Consider the following 15,294-nt stretch of genomic DNA (forward strand, 5'->3'; position numbering starts at 1 on the left):
CCAGCCTTTGATTGGAGATGGCCTTATGGGGGCTTGTTTGGTTAACCTATGGGATATTGAATAACCCAAAACACAATAGCCCCTGAAAACATATGTTGTGTACTCCATACAATACATTATGAGTTCGATTCTTGGCACATGAATCAAACGATGGTAGTCGAGGGGAGAATTAAAATGTCTCTGTGAGTCTTCTCGGCCTCCAAAAGAGTAGACTATCATGACGAAGGAGTAGGATTCTCTCCCCTCTTTTTGTCCTTCCTCTTCCCTCCCCTTCTATTTGAACGGTTATGGTTAAGCCACGTCAACATCTTAAATTAAATTTTTATAGAAAGAGAGAGACAAAATAGAGAATGTGAGAGAAAGGGATGGAAATATCAAAGAGTAGGGGAGAGAATCCTAATCCCATGACGAAGCCATCAACCAGTTTCCTTTTAAAAAAAAAAAGAAAAACATTTATAGTGTATATAAGTAAACCATTCTCGCTCTTATGTAAATCTCTTCTTATACCGAATTGGATTTATGGGTGGGCATGTAAACTCCGAACCTCAGAAGAGAAAAAACCCAAAATGTTTAAAAATCGGTTTGGTTTTCAATTTTTTAAACTTTTGAAACCAAAAGTGAACCAAACCCAAAAAAAAAAAAAAAAAAAAACTTTGTCCAGCCCCAATTGCTTTACAAAACATTTCCTTCCTCACGGTTTGCTTTGATGGGCTATTTTTATGTCATCGGTCCAGGGCGCCTTAGCCTATAGAAGAACGTAAAGCCCAAGCAAATATTTTATTTCTACGTGGCACGTTTCTACTGGCTTCATACTTCTTTATAACGGTCTTCGCACCACCAGATTATTGTGCCTCCCTTGTACAATCTCAAAACCCTACAACATCTCCTCTCGAATTTTCAATTCCCCCGCATCTCTCAGCCGCCAGCGCCTCCATCTCCGTCGTCCTCCAATCTCCGGCGCTGAAATTTACTTATTTGTTCCGATTTTATGTTCCATTTCACTGCCTCTTTGAGTAGCCATATGAATCAATTTCAATTTCGTATTTTGGCTTAGTTAGGAGGCAGATATTAATTTGATTTGATTTGATTTAATTTAATTTCAGTGTTTTGTGACCGAGGCCTTTTGGGTTTCTCAATCGATTGTCCTCCAAGCAGCCTCACACATTCTCAAATCTTTTTTCCCAAATATTCTTTAAGTTTTTGTTTGCTTTGTTACTTTTGCCCTCCGAATAACCAGAAGGCGAGATGCAAATCCGACGCCGTTTGGTTCAGACAGGGGCAAACAGCGATCCGAAGCCGTTTTGTGGGCGAAGATCTGATTATTTCTTCGTCCTTTATTTCATTTTTCAAAAACTTTGCTTCGAACATTTTTCATTTTTCGCTTAATTATTTTGATGTGATTAATTGAGATATTTTTTTTTTAATGTGGATAATATCATATGTTATAAAAAAAAAATTTAACTGTGAGGTTAGGGGCCTCTTAGAAACCGAAAGGTGGATGTGAAACGGCGCCGTTCGGTTCACGCGGAGGCTCTCAGAGTAAGGGAATGGCCCCCCGAATCAGTTTGAGGGTTAGGGATGAATGTTTTTCTATCCCCCTTCCTATAGGTTGTTTCGGAAAGTTATGTATTTTTCACTTCCTCGTATTAATTATTATTTTCTTGATTAGTTTCCTACATCATGATAAAATAAAAAAGATTAAGGATTAAATTTGGGGATATAAATGAAAAAAGAACTTGAAAAATGAAGCATGCAACAAGTAAAGTAATAGCAGATGAATAATGCTGGATACATCAAATATCATTAACAAATAATAATGCTAATCAAATTCAACAAAATCTTTTAATTTTTCGCATTAACTAGTAATCAAATACGCGTAAATTTTTATATACTTATTTTAATCTTGATTGGATACTCAGTTTTCTTAAAATTTATTTAAATTTTAATTGAATAGTCGTAATTCAATAAGTTACTTTAAAGTTGTTCAAAATTAAAAAATGATAATACTTAGTGGATATCCATTAACAACGAACCTAAGAATGGAGCACCGAAAGCCCAGAATAGGGGGCCCAATAGCTTCTATACCTTTGCTTCGAAGGGGCAAACTGAAAGAGCACGTTGGGTGAGATTTTCTGTGAATGCTTTATGCGGTGGTATTCGTGGGTGCCGGCGAGGGTTTATTTTACAAGAGAAACATATAGAAAATGAGAGCGACATTTGAAGCCCTTTGTCTTAGAGGAATTTTTCTATACGTATAATATCACTAACTATATATTTTGCTTGAGAGCAACACTTTCATATTAACACGCACACGTATATACATGAGATTACTTATGTTACAATAACGTGTTGAGGATTACGATTCTATACGAATCAAAAGTACTACACAAAAATATAATGAATAAATATAGTAATTTGATTACAAATACTGGTGATGAAACATAAAACTATCTTAAAGTACCAACCTTAATCTTTCTTTTATTAAAGAAATCTCGACAGTACGAGAAATATTTTATTAGTTTTAAAAAAATGTTACACCCAAGAGAGGACATAAACCTTATCCCTCATTTATAAACAAAAAAAAAAAAATACAAAAATAGAGCGTGGGGGTATATACTTGATCTCTAGAAAGAAGTACACAAGTAAAAGAGAGGGGACATAGAACTTGGACCCCTAACCTACATATCAAGAAGATGAAACAAACTTGTAAGTCGAGGCACACAAAGGATATTTAAGGGCGGTGTTCATGTCAAATGGCTGGATAGGAGAGCAAACCCAGTTGTCAGCAACTGCATTTCTTTTAGGTCCTTAATCTCTTAACAGCCCTGTTCACCATCGTATGAAGCCTCCACTTGTTCTTTAAGCACCTGGGTTTGGTCATTACTAACTGCTTATGAACAATGGTACTGGAGTCCACAGGGGAATGGACTCTTTGCATTGCGACCGTCAGTGTTTCTTCAGACATGTTTGCGAAGCAGGCTCTAAACCAACCGGGTTCAGAGCAATGACATGAAGCCCCGTGAGAGATATTCAACCCGAATTCACGAAACACTTTAAAAAAAAAGCTCCTTTTCAGCTTCAAAAGTGTTGGACCTCAAAAGGTGCCTCATGTCCACCCAGAAAAATAACACAGCATTGCTTTCCAAACACCTAATCCCTGCCCCTTTGAGCCCACAGACAAGCATCTCCTTTCTCTCTTTAAGCCTCTTTTGATTCTCCTCCATGTAATTGGTTCTGAATTTCTTGTCTTTCAGCATCTCGGAAAGCATGTATTGAGTTTGTGAGGAGCTAGATAAGTCCAAAGCTTGACATCTTCGTCGCTGCGGACACAACTGTTGGGTTGTTGGAGTAAAGCATGCCTACTCGGAAACCCGGCAAGCCAAAATCCTTAGAGAGGCTGTACACAATATTGTGACAATTCCATATGTCGGCCTCTTCTAGGTTTCTTTCAGTTAGAGCTTCTGCGAAGCTTATGAAACTGGGGTAGTTGAAAGCTGTTCCCGAGTATATTTCATCGCTTACTATGTGTATTTCTTTTGCAATGGCGAAATCGATGATGTGGTTGAGCTCAAGTCGAGTCACTGTTGTGCCTAAAGGGTTTGAAGGATTTGTGAACAATACTCCTTTCACTTTTAGGTTTAATTTTTGGGCACGTTGGGAGGCCTCCTCCAATGCAGATTCAGTGATTCTGAATCCATTTGCACTTGTGCAATGAATTGGAACGATTTCAACTCCGGTACGCCACTTGAGATCTTCATCAAACCTGCCGAAAAGTAGCAGTGATCAAAAAACATGTTTTGGCATAAATAGAATGCAAGGCACACACACAGTGGGGATGAGGAAGGCTTCACCAGGATCGGCAAGGCAAAACATAAGAGTCTCATTGGCAGGAGTTGAACCCGCGGTGAGCACAATCTTGTTCGGATCAAATTTTACTTTGTTTCCTCTCATTTCCCCCAAGAACTCAACCAACGCCTGTATATACAAGTGCATGTTAGTCTACAATATGTATACTGTACTTGCATGCGCGCACACACGTCTAAGTATATGTTCATCCAGGTCAACTGTAAGCTTAAATTTATTTACAAAAAAAATATGCTATATATTTAGAAAATAAAATTAGAAGTAATTATACATTCTTGAAAGCAGGGAAGCCATTATAGTCTTGAAAGAGAGCCAACTCTCTGAAAACGGATTCGTCATTTCTTTTCAGCAACAGTGCATGTGGATTGCTTTCGAGCCATGACTCAATAAGGTCAAACTGAGAGCTGCAAAAATAAGAACACACTTAATAATTAAGCGACATTAACCTTCTCTCCCGAGTTGGTGAGAGTCTTTCTCTCTAACTGAGATTCCTTCTCACCTCTTGTGTGAGGTTTTCGTTCTTGGTTTTTCCGCTTGGCAGCCGACCCTAACTATGGCTGGGGATGGTGGTAATCCTCTTCTTTTTCTTTTTGCTCTTCCCTCCCTTATTTTCTGTTACTACTCTTCCTCTGCTATCCATCATGATCAGTGAGACCTATGCATCCTTGATGCCATTATTCCTACTCAATTAATTCCTCATATCCATCCAATCCATCACTCCTCTTCATGTCCCTCATCCATCCCCCACAAAGCCGATCCTCTATATTTTCAATTTGGCTCCATCCTTCATCAATTTATACCCTTGTTTGGTCTACAGTCACTTTTGACTGTGATCTGTCACGGTACATCGAGAAGGTGTGTCAAGTTCCGGTCTTCATATCGGCTTGGGTGTCCGCACCACCTCCTTCTCTTGGTCTGCCTTTATTGGCAGTGTTTCTTGTGGGATTCTCACAGGCTTCGTTGTTTTCTTCTCCTTGGTGGTTGCGTTCGGAGAGGGTTTCATTGATGGATCATGGGGTCTTCCTTCCTCTCATCTCTAAGGTGTTGATTGGTTGGAATTATGGTGTACTTGGTTCTTGCTGTTCGTGCGGTGCTACAGAGGCGGTTGTAGCAGAAGACAAGGGTTCTCTTTCGGTGGGTCTTTGTTTTTGGGCTTTAACCTTTGTCTTGGCCCTTTGTGTGTAGTTTGTAAGGTCCAATTTTGTGTTGTGTATAAGGTTTGGACCTTGGTGTGTAGTTTGTTTGGCCCTTTTTGCTTTGTGTTTTAGTACGGGCCTTTGTGTTGTAAGTTTTCGGTTGGTAATAAATTTACCATTTGTTTAAAAAAAAAAAAAAAAAGAGACCTGTAAAAATTAATTAATTAAAAATGTATAAATAGAGTGTCACCTGATTCTCTGCAAAAATTGTTTGCTTAATAATTATATATACTATAGCTAAGCTAGGTAGGTATACATAGAGTGTCACCTGATTCTCTGCAAGTCCCATCTGAATGATGCCGTTTGGATTTGTATCTTGGTCGTAAAGGTTCCTTTCGTATGAGTCCTGGTCATGAGAGTCAGAACTTGCTTTCTTTGACAACATTTTCAATACAGCCATGGTAGGTAGGCTCCAATTATACGTTCGAAATTTTTGCTTGATGAATGGTACTCCTCCAGTAACCTTCACAAAGAAACCAAAAACAGGTTAGAAAATGATAACTATGAATAAAGTTACAACAGTAAAACGAAAACAGTTAATTTTCTCTTCGAAATGGTATCTGTGAATGCTTGATTAGAACACAATTTAGGTTGATGCGTGTAACTGCTCTCCTTTAGAGTATGTCACCTCCTCAAGGACAATTACAATACTCAAATCGATCTATGAGCAACTCGAATCTTTTTTGTTTGGATGAAGAAGTTGATGGACCAATTAGAGAATGTAGAAGTCTTGAATGAACAAGAGAATCGAAGAGAAGGATGCATGCTAGAAGTATATATCTCTCACAAGATCGGACTCCAATATATATAGGGGAAAAGCTAGCTTGGAAAGACGCTGGGAGTAATTAACAAAGTTTAAAAAAATGATCAAATTCAATTCAACAAAATTCTCGTATGAATTAAAGAAAGTATGACCGATAATACCAATAGAACGCATAACGGATATATGTAGTATTGAAAACTTGAAAGTATATATTGAGTTCAAATTTTATGCACCCAAAATCCTATGTGTCTATCTGTGTTTTATCTTTTTGAGAGACACGTGTCTTTTTTATTTAATTTATCATTAGCTTTTAATTTTTTAATTAAGAAGATAAGTTGAAAGTTAACACTGTTAAATGAAGTTTAAATGAATGGTCACGTGTTGCTCAAATAAATAGGGCAAGAAAAGAAAGGTCACAAAAGATTTGATCTCGTATATAAAATAGAAAACATTGTTGGAATTTAATTATTATTTCCAAAATACTTTATCCTTTTGTGAATTCGAGACCTCCAATTCATTGGCGATATCAAGTTTCATGACTTTTAGAATCTCCTAGTTGGGATTGGTTTGATTGTCGTCTTCCTTTTCAATTATGTTTGTTTAATTTCATGCTAGTATTGGAAAGACGTAATTAACCAAACAATATATCTTGTGGTATTCAGAATAAGAGCTGTTATTAGCATTTAAAAAATCTTATTATACACTGCGTGTATTTTTCTTTCTAATTATAGAAAATTTAGAGTGCCAAATGAGATTTTAGAAGTGCTAATAACAATTCTCATTCAAAATTAAAGAATTACTGACTTTGGTTTGTTCGATGAAAAGAAAAACTTATAAAACATTGGATGGAATGGACAAATTGGTTTATCTTTGATTCAGTGAATCAATCTGTAAAACATGCAAATTCACGGAATCTATTTACCATAAAATAACTTGTTTTGGAAACCCCGAAACTTCACTTTTTAGAAATATACATGCCATTTTGGTAAAAATTTAGTTTAAATGTGTGAATTCAGCACAGAATCTACCTGCGTGGACAGAAATGGAAATTAAAATGGCAGTCTGGTGGAAACTGAATATAACATATACAAAAAATTTTACAAGTTCATGTTTTGCAAGCTCAAATTTTTATCCATCTTTTTGGTAATTTTTTTTTTGTTTTTTCGTTTTTAAATCTAACCAAAAAAATTGGAGGGCAGAAGTTGATGGGAGATCAAGAAACAGAGCTACTATTACATTTTATTCAGCTAATTTACATACAAATTAAAAGAAGAATGACAGTGCGTGATATTTTTTTGGGTAAATTACACTTTCATACCTCAGGTTTGAAGTATATTTCAATTTCTTACAACATCTTTAAAACATTTCACTGTCATACCTTAAGTACTATTTTATTTCAAAATAATACTTATGTTACATTTTTCATCCATTGATCTGTTAAATGCTTACGTGGCTGCCACATATATGCCACATGGTTACCAAATGTCTACCACGTGGCAAATAATTTTTTTTTTAAAACTGATTTTTCTCAAAAAAAAACAAAAAAAATGAAACTAGTGCCTTCCCCCGCCCCCCGGCCCCCTCCCCCCCCCCCCCCCCCCCCCACACACCCCCCCCCAGCCCCCTCCCCCCCCCCACACCCCCCCCCCAGCAACCCTAACCCAGAACCCAAAAACTTGCAAGAAGAAGAAGAAGAAGAGGGAGGAAAAAAAAAAAAAGTCCCAGTTTGTCCCACCCGAGCCACCCCTTTCTCCCATCCCCCATCACCCCTCCCAAAAATCCCCCATCATCCACAAAAATTCCACCCGAGATTAGGTGGATCTACCACAAAACCAGCCCAAAAATCATCTCAAACTCAAAGTATTTTCAAAACCCACCCATACTGAAAATCATGAGATCTTGACCCGAGGGGGACGGGGAAGGGGGGAAGGTCGCACAGCACTGGAGGGGGGGACGAACTGGGTTTGGGGTTTTTTCCCTTCTTCTTCTTCCTCCTACTGCTGATGTTGCAGTTTTTTTTTTTTTTCTTTTTTTTCTTTCTTCTTCTTCCTCCCCTTACTTCTTCTTCTTCTTTTTGCTGCTGCAACAGGTTTTTTGGGTTTTGGGTTAAGGATAGGGATGTGGGTTGCTGGAGGGGGGGGCGGGGGAGGGATAGTGGGTTTCATTTTTTTTTTTTTTTTGAGAAAATTCAGGTTTTTAAAAAAAATTAAAAAATTATTTTATTTGCCACGTGGCAGACATTTGGCAGCCACATCAGCGTTTAACAGATCAATGGATGAAAAATGTAACGGATGTATTATTTTGAAATAAAATAGTACTTAAGGTATGAAAGTGAAATGTTTTGAAAATGTTAGGAATTGAAATATACCCCAAACCTAAGGTATGAAAGTGTAATTTACCCTATTTTTTTGCTGCAATTATGACAGATGTGATTATGTCATTGTTAGTATTGAGAAAATGGGAGTATTGGTTCTTGACCTAAAAATTCACGAGAATTGGTTCCCGGCATAACCTCCATCCAAAATATAGAGTTTAGATGGGCATATAACTATATAAAGGACAAAAGTTCTAACGTACGTAGTTACCTAAAATGACCATTATTCCACATTGTTAGAAATTCAAAGATTAACTCACAAGTATTTAGTTCAGTACCAAAACTCCACTTAGAATAAAATTTTGGGACAATTGCTCTAATTTCATTTTTCAATCTTCCTACTATGCATTACAATGCCTTAATATGTCTCTCAAGAATATACTCCTACCACACAAGTACCAATTTTCTTTTGTTCAAAGCATTAGCTATTATAATTGGTCCATTTTATTTCAGCTTGCAACGACTAATCTAAATCTCTCATGGTAATTTGTGTTCAACATGACAGAGTGGATGCAAACTTGTGAACCGATATGTTCACCATTTCATTGTCGCATCTTTGCAGTATTCGTTTAACTTTTGAATATTTTTTTTATCGCCGTATCGTATTGTATTTTCGTATACGAATGCATGCAACACCGGTTAATTAGATTCTGATTTGCACCAAGGTTAGTGACTGGAAGTTGCTGCAAATGCTTTTTAAATGTTTCAAACCAGATAAAAATATAGTAATCTCTTAATTTTCAATGTTGGAAAGTTGCAAGGGATTTACAAGACGTTTGATGCAACATATGCCAACACAGATAAAACCAAACAAATAAGAAAATAGAATGATGTTCTCTTTATGGTCTGAGTTTTTTATTTTCTCTTGTTCAAAATTAAAGCACAATTAGGGTTTGGTTTGTTCGATTAAGGGTTCAGGGTTTAGGGAAAATTGTTTTGCATGTAGTGGAAAGATGCGTTTAAGCATTATACTGACTAATGACAAGTTCAATACAGATCAAAACAACTTCTATGACTAATGACTGGGGTGTTTTTTGGTTGGAATATGACCGGCAAGGCCTTTTTTTGTCCAAAACAAAGGGTAGGATGCGAGAAGTGAGTCTCGATGAAAAATCTTGCTAGGACTTTCAATCTGATAAAAAAAAAGAGTTTCACACTTTTACAATTAATGACAAGAGCTATCATCTAAAATAGAAGGTCCTTTGGCTACGAGTTTTTCCATTTATAATCTACGACTAAAGGATTCGAATTTGAAGTTATCACTAAATCATCAATAGTTAATTAACAGATTAACTGGACCTTAGAGGACTGTTTTTAGATTAAGGAAGTCCTTTAAAAAGCAAATATATACATATACATCTCACATGTAGTTTACTACTATCACTGTTTAGATATTCTACAATATCAGTAACACTTCATCATTAATTTACACACATATGTATACATATATGCATATGAGACTACATTTTCATTTTTTTTCCAATAACGTGCCGTGAACCATCATTCTTACGAATAAAAAATACCACACAAAATACAACGAATAAATACAATAATTAACTACATTTTATGGTGATGAAAACATAATCTGCAAGCATCGCCTGCTTAATCTCTACCTTATCAGCAAAACAAATAAATTCAGTACGTCACACAGGATTAATTACTTAATTAACTAACGGTCTGGTTCACGCTCATATGAAGCCAATTGGAAAACCCACTTGCTCTTTAACCACCTGGATTTGGACAGTCCTGTTTGCTGGTGAACAATTGCGGAGTCAACGAGGGCCTTGACACGTTGCATTGCAACCATTAGGGTTTCTTCAGACATATTTGCAAAGCACATTCTAAACCAACCCGGTTCAGAGCAATGGCAAGAAGAACCGGGAGAGATATTCAACCCGAATTCACAAACCACTTTCTTCCAAAGCTCCTTTTCAGCTTCAAAAGTGTTGGACCTCAAAAGGTGCCTCATGTCCACCCAGCAAAACAACCCAGCATTGCTTTCCAAACACCTAATCCCTGCCCCCTTGAGCCCACAAACAAGCATCTCCTTTCTCCTTTTAAGTCTCCTTTGATTCTCCTTCATGTAGTTGGCGGTGAATTTCTTGTCTTTCAGCATTTGGGAAAGAGTGTACTGAGTTTGTGAAGAGACAAGTCCGAAGCTTGACATCTTTGTAGCTGCGGACACAACAGTTTGATTGTTGGAGTAAATCATGCCTACCCGAAAACCCGGCAGCCCGAGATCCTTAGAGAGGCTGTACACAATGTGACAACGATTCCATACTTCGTCGTCTTCTAGTTTTCTTTCAGTTAGAGCTTCTGCGATGCTTATGAAACTAGGGGAGTTGAAGACGGTTCCTGAGTATATTTCGTCGCTTATTATGTGTATTTCTTTTTCCATGGCGAAGTCTATGAGGTGGTTGAGTTCAAGTCGAGTCATTGTTGTGCCTAAAGGGTTTGAAGGATTTGTGACCAATACTCCTTTAACTTTTAGGTTGAATTTTTGGGCTTGTTGGTAGGCTTCTTGCAATGCAGACTCAGTGATTTTGTATCCATTTTCACTTGTGCATTTTATTGGAACAATTTCAACTCCGGTACGCCACTTCAGATCTCTATCAAACCTGCCAAAAAGAGGAAGTGAACAACAACAATAGTTGAGTTATATTTTCAATCAAAATCGAAGTACTAACTAAGAAGTTATACGCGGGATTAAATTATTAATTGTATGCACCGGTTCATGCATATGAAACTCACAAGTTATAAATGTTTGTGAGACTCAGTTTGAGTGGTGAGTTTTACTTGCTTGTAGCTGTGACATAAGGGTTTATATGTAACTAGCATGTACAAAAAATTCTCAGAGTACACTGAGAAAAAAATGATTGGACGTAATTACGATGTAGCGGACAAAGATTAGATCAATACCCTGGATAGTATGGAATGGGAAGGAGGAAGGCTTCACCGGGATCAGCAAGGCAAAACATAAGAGTTTCGTTGGCAGAAGTTGAACCGGCTGTGAGCACAAGCTTGCTTGGATCAAATTTTACTTTGTTTCCTCTCATATTTGCCATGAACTCTACCATCTCCTGTATATACAAGCGCATATTAGTTTACAATACACACACACACACGTATATATTAATCCATGATCAAAATTGTAAACATATATATTTATTGGGTAATGCTAGAGAAACTAAATTTAAAAACAAAGTTTTGAAAACTAAATAATATATATGGAAGTTGATGATTGGTTTATTACTTAAACGTTGATAAACATGCTTATTTCTATTGGTGACGCATAATTTATTTTATAAATTTAATATCCAAATTTATTCTCCATAGCATTCCTCATATTTCTTAACAAAAAAAAAAATTTCAATATATACATTTAGAAGATTAAATGTTTACATAAATTTAGAAGTAACTACGTACATTCTTGAAAGCAGGGAAGCCGTTGTAGTCTTGAAAGAGAGCCAACTCTCTGAAAACAGATTCTCTATTTCTTTTCAACTCCAGTGCATCGGGATTGCTTGCGAGCCATGACTCAATAAGGTCAAACGAGAGCTGCACAGAGAGAGAGAGAGAGAGAGAGAGAGAGAGAGAGAGAGGTGCAAGTTACCGGAAGTGGAATTGCGGAAGAGACTAAAGATGTACAAAATATTAACACTCAAATAATTATAAAAATTAATTAAAAAATGTATAAACAGATATAAGACCATGCGCACGCACGCATGCAAAACCACCAACCAACTTGGATTGTGACTTTGAACAACCATGTACCATCTGATTGATTACATGATTATTTCTTATCATGATAGCTTGAGGCTTGACCAAGCCATGAGATCTTTTCAAAATATTTTGTGGCATAGAAGCTAGCAAGTAGTACTTTTTTTTTACTTTTACGTTAGAGGGCTTCGAACCTTATACTTAATTTACTAATTTCAATGGACTTTAGTAGCAATAATAGATCGTAGATTTTCATGATGACGGATTCTCACCTGATTCTCAGCAAGTCCCATCTGAATGATACCATTTGGATTTTGAACTTGATCATATGGGTTCTTCTCGTATTCCTGCCATCCCAGGAAGTAGGATGAGTCCTGGCCATGCGAGTCACAACTTGCTTTCCTTGACAACATTTTCAGTGCAACCAAGCTTGCTTGCCTCTGGTTAAGTACTTGTGAAATGAAAATAACTTTTTCTTAACAAGCTTAGAGAGAGAGAGAGAGAGAGAGAGAGAGAGAGAAGTTGGTTTTTAGGAAGGAGGGTTTGCTTTGTGGAAATAGAGCGCTGCATGCATATAAATAGGGAGCCTCAAGGCACGGGGGTACATGAGGGAAAAACCCGAAATGCACATTAGTCCGACACTATGAATAATAAATTGACGGTGCTGATTCTTTGACCAGTGTTTACAAATTATATAAAAAATTTATCTTATAAAATATAAAGTAATTATAACTGTAATCACAATTAATCACTTCATAAGTCCTAGTCATTTTATGGATATAGACATTATTATTAAAATTGTGCATGTACGTACTTCTCTTACTATACTATTAGATTGTTATATATAGCATGTAAATAAGAGTATTATAGAATTTTTGTTAACGGCCTATACATATACAAAATATTATAAATTCATTTCATTTAAATGCAAAGTAAAATCCATCTTTTTGGTAATCTTTTATTTATAATAAAAGTGGAAGGAGATGAGAAATCAAGAAAAATAGCTCATACCACCCCACATTCACGCAGTTAAATTACATACAAACGAAGGGAATAATGGCTATATGCATGATACTTTTGGCTGCAATTTTTGACAAATGTGGTTATGTCATTATTCCCATCATTAATTAAACATTATATTTTTAGTTGCTGTAGCTGGATAGGATTATTGGATGTCGAAGACAGATGGCACTCAACTCTGACTTCCAGTGAAGCACCGACACGCTAACGTCATGTTTTTTTGCTCTGAAAGCGAACATCATGTACGAATGTCTTTTTGCGTCATCGTTCTCCAATTAATCAAGTTTTTGAGTTTTCAATTTCATAATATATAATATAACCGCATAATCAAATGTCTTATGGTAGGTATATGTGGAAAGGGATCATCATCGGATTCTATTTTTAGGAATTTTAGGAATTCTGGGATTGTGATCGTTCATTATATATCGTGTGATCATAAATTATTTTAAAATTTTAAATTTTAAATTAAATATAAATAGTACCAAACAAAAATTGACTGCATAATGTACGATGAACAGTTACGATCATAAAATTCCTAGGATCCCTAGAAAAATGATCTGCCCAGGATCCTTTTCCGGAATATGTAACCACGTTAATCAAGTGTGTTGTGGTAGGATTAATGTTATGGTTTCAATTTATATATTTAAAATTTGTTAAAATAGAGACTATTGTTGAAAATACAAGTTAAATGCGCTAGCAAAATTTTGACGCTATTTACTAGCTAAATTAGCAAATTTTAGTAACTCTTTGAAGTGCTGTTATAATTTAAATTAAACTACACACATAGAAGAGGATTCAAACTCAAGGGAAAACGGCGAGTGCATTCTTTCTTATACTGAAAATTTATGTTGTTTAAATAAGATAAAACCGTGTAAAAAACATAATTTAAATAAGAATAAATTATACAAAACTACATTAACTATTGGACCAACTACAGTTTTATACCCCATATTTAAAACATTTCAATGTCATACCTTATCTTACGAATTTGTTGCAATGTCATACATCCGTCAGTTTGTTTGTCAATTCCTCCTTTAAATGTTGATGCGGCTTGAGGCGGGCCCACTCGCTGGCCCAACTGGATTAAAAAATTAATTAAATATTAGAAAAAAAAATCATTTAAATATTTTTATAAAAAAAAAGATGGGACCCATCCCCTACAAACCCATCACCATCACCCTTATTCCCAGTTCACCTCAGACATCAACCTCACCCATCTTCGGTCACCCCAACCTCTCCTCCGCCACTTGTTCGACTCCCCCTCCCTCCGTTCCTCTCCTTCCCTTCCTTGACAAACTATCCACAATGGGCATTTGAACATGAAAAATATAATTTTACATAAACTTCCAGCTCTCTTTCTATCACCCTCCTCCTTCCCACCTCCATTACTGTTGCTAGATTACTTGCAGGTTAGAGAAACGGAGGAGAGAGTTTGAACCCATCAACTCCCTCCCTCCTTCCCTTTTCTCCCTCTCCAATCTTGCCGTGCTGGGCCCCTCTTTCAACCTAGTATGTGGCAAAATTCCACCAGATCTCTACCTCTTATGGGCTCAAACCCGACTCGATCCCCCTTGTCTTCCCTAGTTTCCAACTCGAGATCCAAACGGAGCCACTGGGAAATTTATAGGTCGTGAGTAAAGGTGTTAGACCATTGGTAGTGGTGGGTGGCGGAGGTGTTGGACTAGCTTGAGAGAGAATTTTAGGGGTCTTTAATTTGGGGCTTTTCCTGGTGCGTTGTGAGCTTTATGGGTCGGATCTTCCAGTCGAAGAACAACTCATCGGCAGAGCTCATATTCCTATTCAAGAACAACTCAGTGATATTAAGTCACGACGATTTTGAGGTTCTGAGTGTACTGGGCGAGTTGATGAATATTTTTGGTTATTAATCTAGGACTCGACGGCGAGGAGAGTGTAAGGAAGATGAGGATAGCAACATAGGAAGAGGGAGGATAAGGAGTGGTGGAGGAGGTTTACACAATGAAATCAGCTTTAGAATTTTCAACTAAAAAGTGATTAATTTGGTAAAATTTGTGTAAAATGGTTGTGATTGTGGCATATAGGGCTTTGGATGAAGTCTAGGTGAGGGAGGAGAGGGCGAGGTTGATGTCCTTAGGTGGGCTGGGGAAGAAGGGTGAGGGTGATGGGTTTGTAGGGGGTGGATCCCACTTTTTAAACAAAAGAGTGGGGCCCGCCTCAAACCACGTCAGCATTTAATGGAGAAATTGACAGACAAACTGACAGAGGTATAACATTGCAACAAATTCGTAAGATAAGGTATGACATTGAAATGTTTTAAAGATGAGGTATGAAACTGTGGTTGACCCAATAGTTGAGTTAATTTTGTGTAATTTACCCTT

General features: G+C 36.9%; 1 protein-coding gene, 2 non-coding genes and 1 pseudogene across 4 annotated transcripts; 2 read left to right on the forward strand and 2 right to left on the reverse strand.

Annotated features, from left to right (window-relative positions):
• Positions 1–243: 243 nt before the first annotated feature.
• Positions 244–5,445, reverse strand: LOC103955266 (annotated as a pseudogene).
• LOC125480260 lies at positions 1,044–1,167 on the forward strand. The gene has a single exon (XR_007260642.1). It is a non-coding gene; the product is annotated as a small nucleolar RNA U19 (small nucleolar RNA).
• LOC125480269 lies at positions 1,218–1,370 on the forward strand. Its single transcript, XR_007260649.1, has one exon. It is a non-coding gene; the product is annotated as a small nucleolar RNA snoR138 (small nucleolar RNA).
• A 4,293-nt stretch (positions 5,446–9,738) lies between the features above and the next one.
• LOC103951619 (1-aminocyclopropane-1-carboxylate synthase 8-like) lies at positions 9,739–15,068 on the reverse strand. 2 transcript variants are annotated; one of them, XM_048580003.1, is made up of 6 exons: positions 14,477–15,068; positions 13,912–14,015; positions 12,190–12,368; positions 11,624–11,755; positions 11,117–11,277; positions 9,739–10,815 (listed from the first exon to the last, which is right to left on the reverse strand). In XM_048580003.1, the coding sequence occupies exons 3-6, from the start codon at positions 12,328–12,330 to the stop codon at positions 9,867–9,869; spliced, it is 1,383 nt and encodes a 460-aa protein (XP_048435960.1). In that variant the 5' UTR covers positions 12,331–12,368; positions 13,912–14,015; positions 14,477–15,068; the 3' UTR covers positions 9,739–9,866. The 2 variants fall into 2 exon arrangements, with proteins under 2 accessions (XP_048435960.1, XP_009361327.2); XM_009363052.3 differs by having other exon boundaries at positions 13,912–15,068.
• Between the last annotated feature and the right edge of the window lie 226 nt (positions 15,069–15,294).

The sequence above is a fragment of a genome, unplaced genomic scaffold, assembly GCF_019419815.1.
Source record: "Pyrus x bretschneideri cultivar Hongxiangsu unplaced genomic scaffold, Pyrus_bretschneideri_v1 Contig1, whole genome shotgun sequence".
Lineage (NCBI taxonomy): Eukaryota > Viridiplantae > Streptophyta > Magnoliopsida > Rosales > Rosaceae > Pyrus > Pyrus x bretschneideri.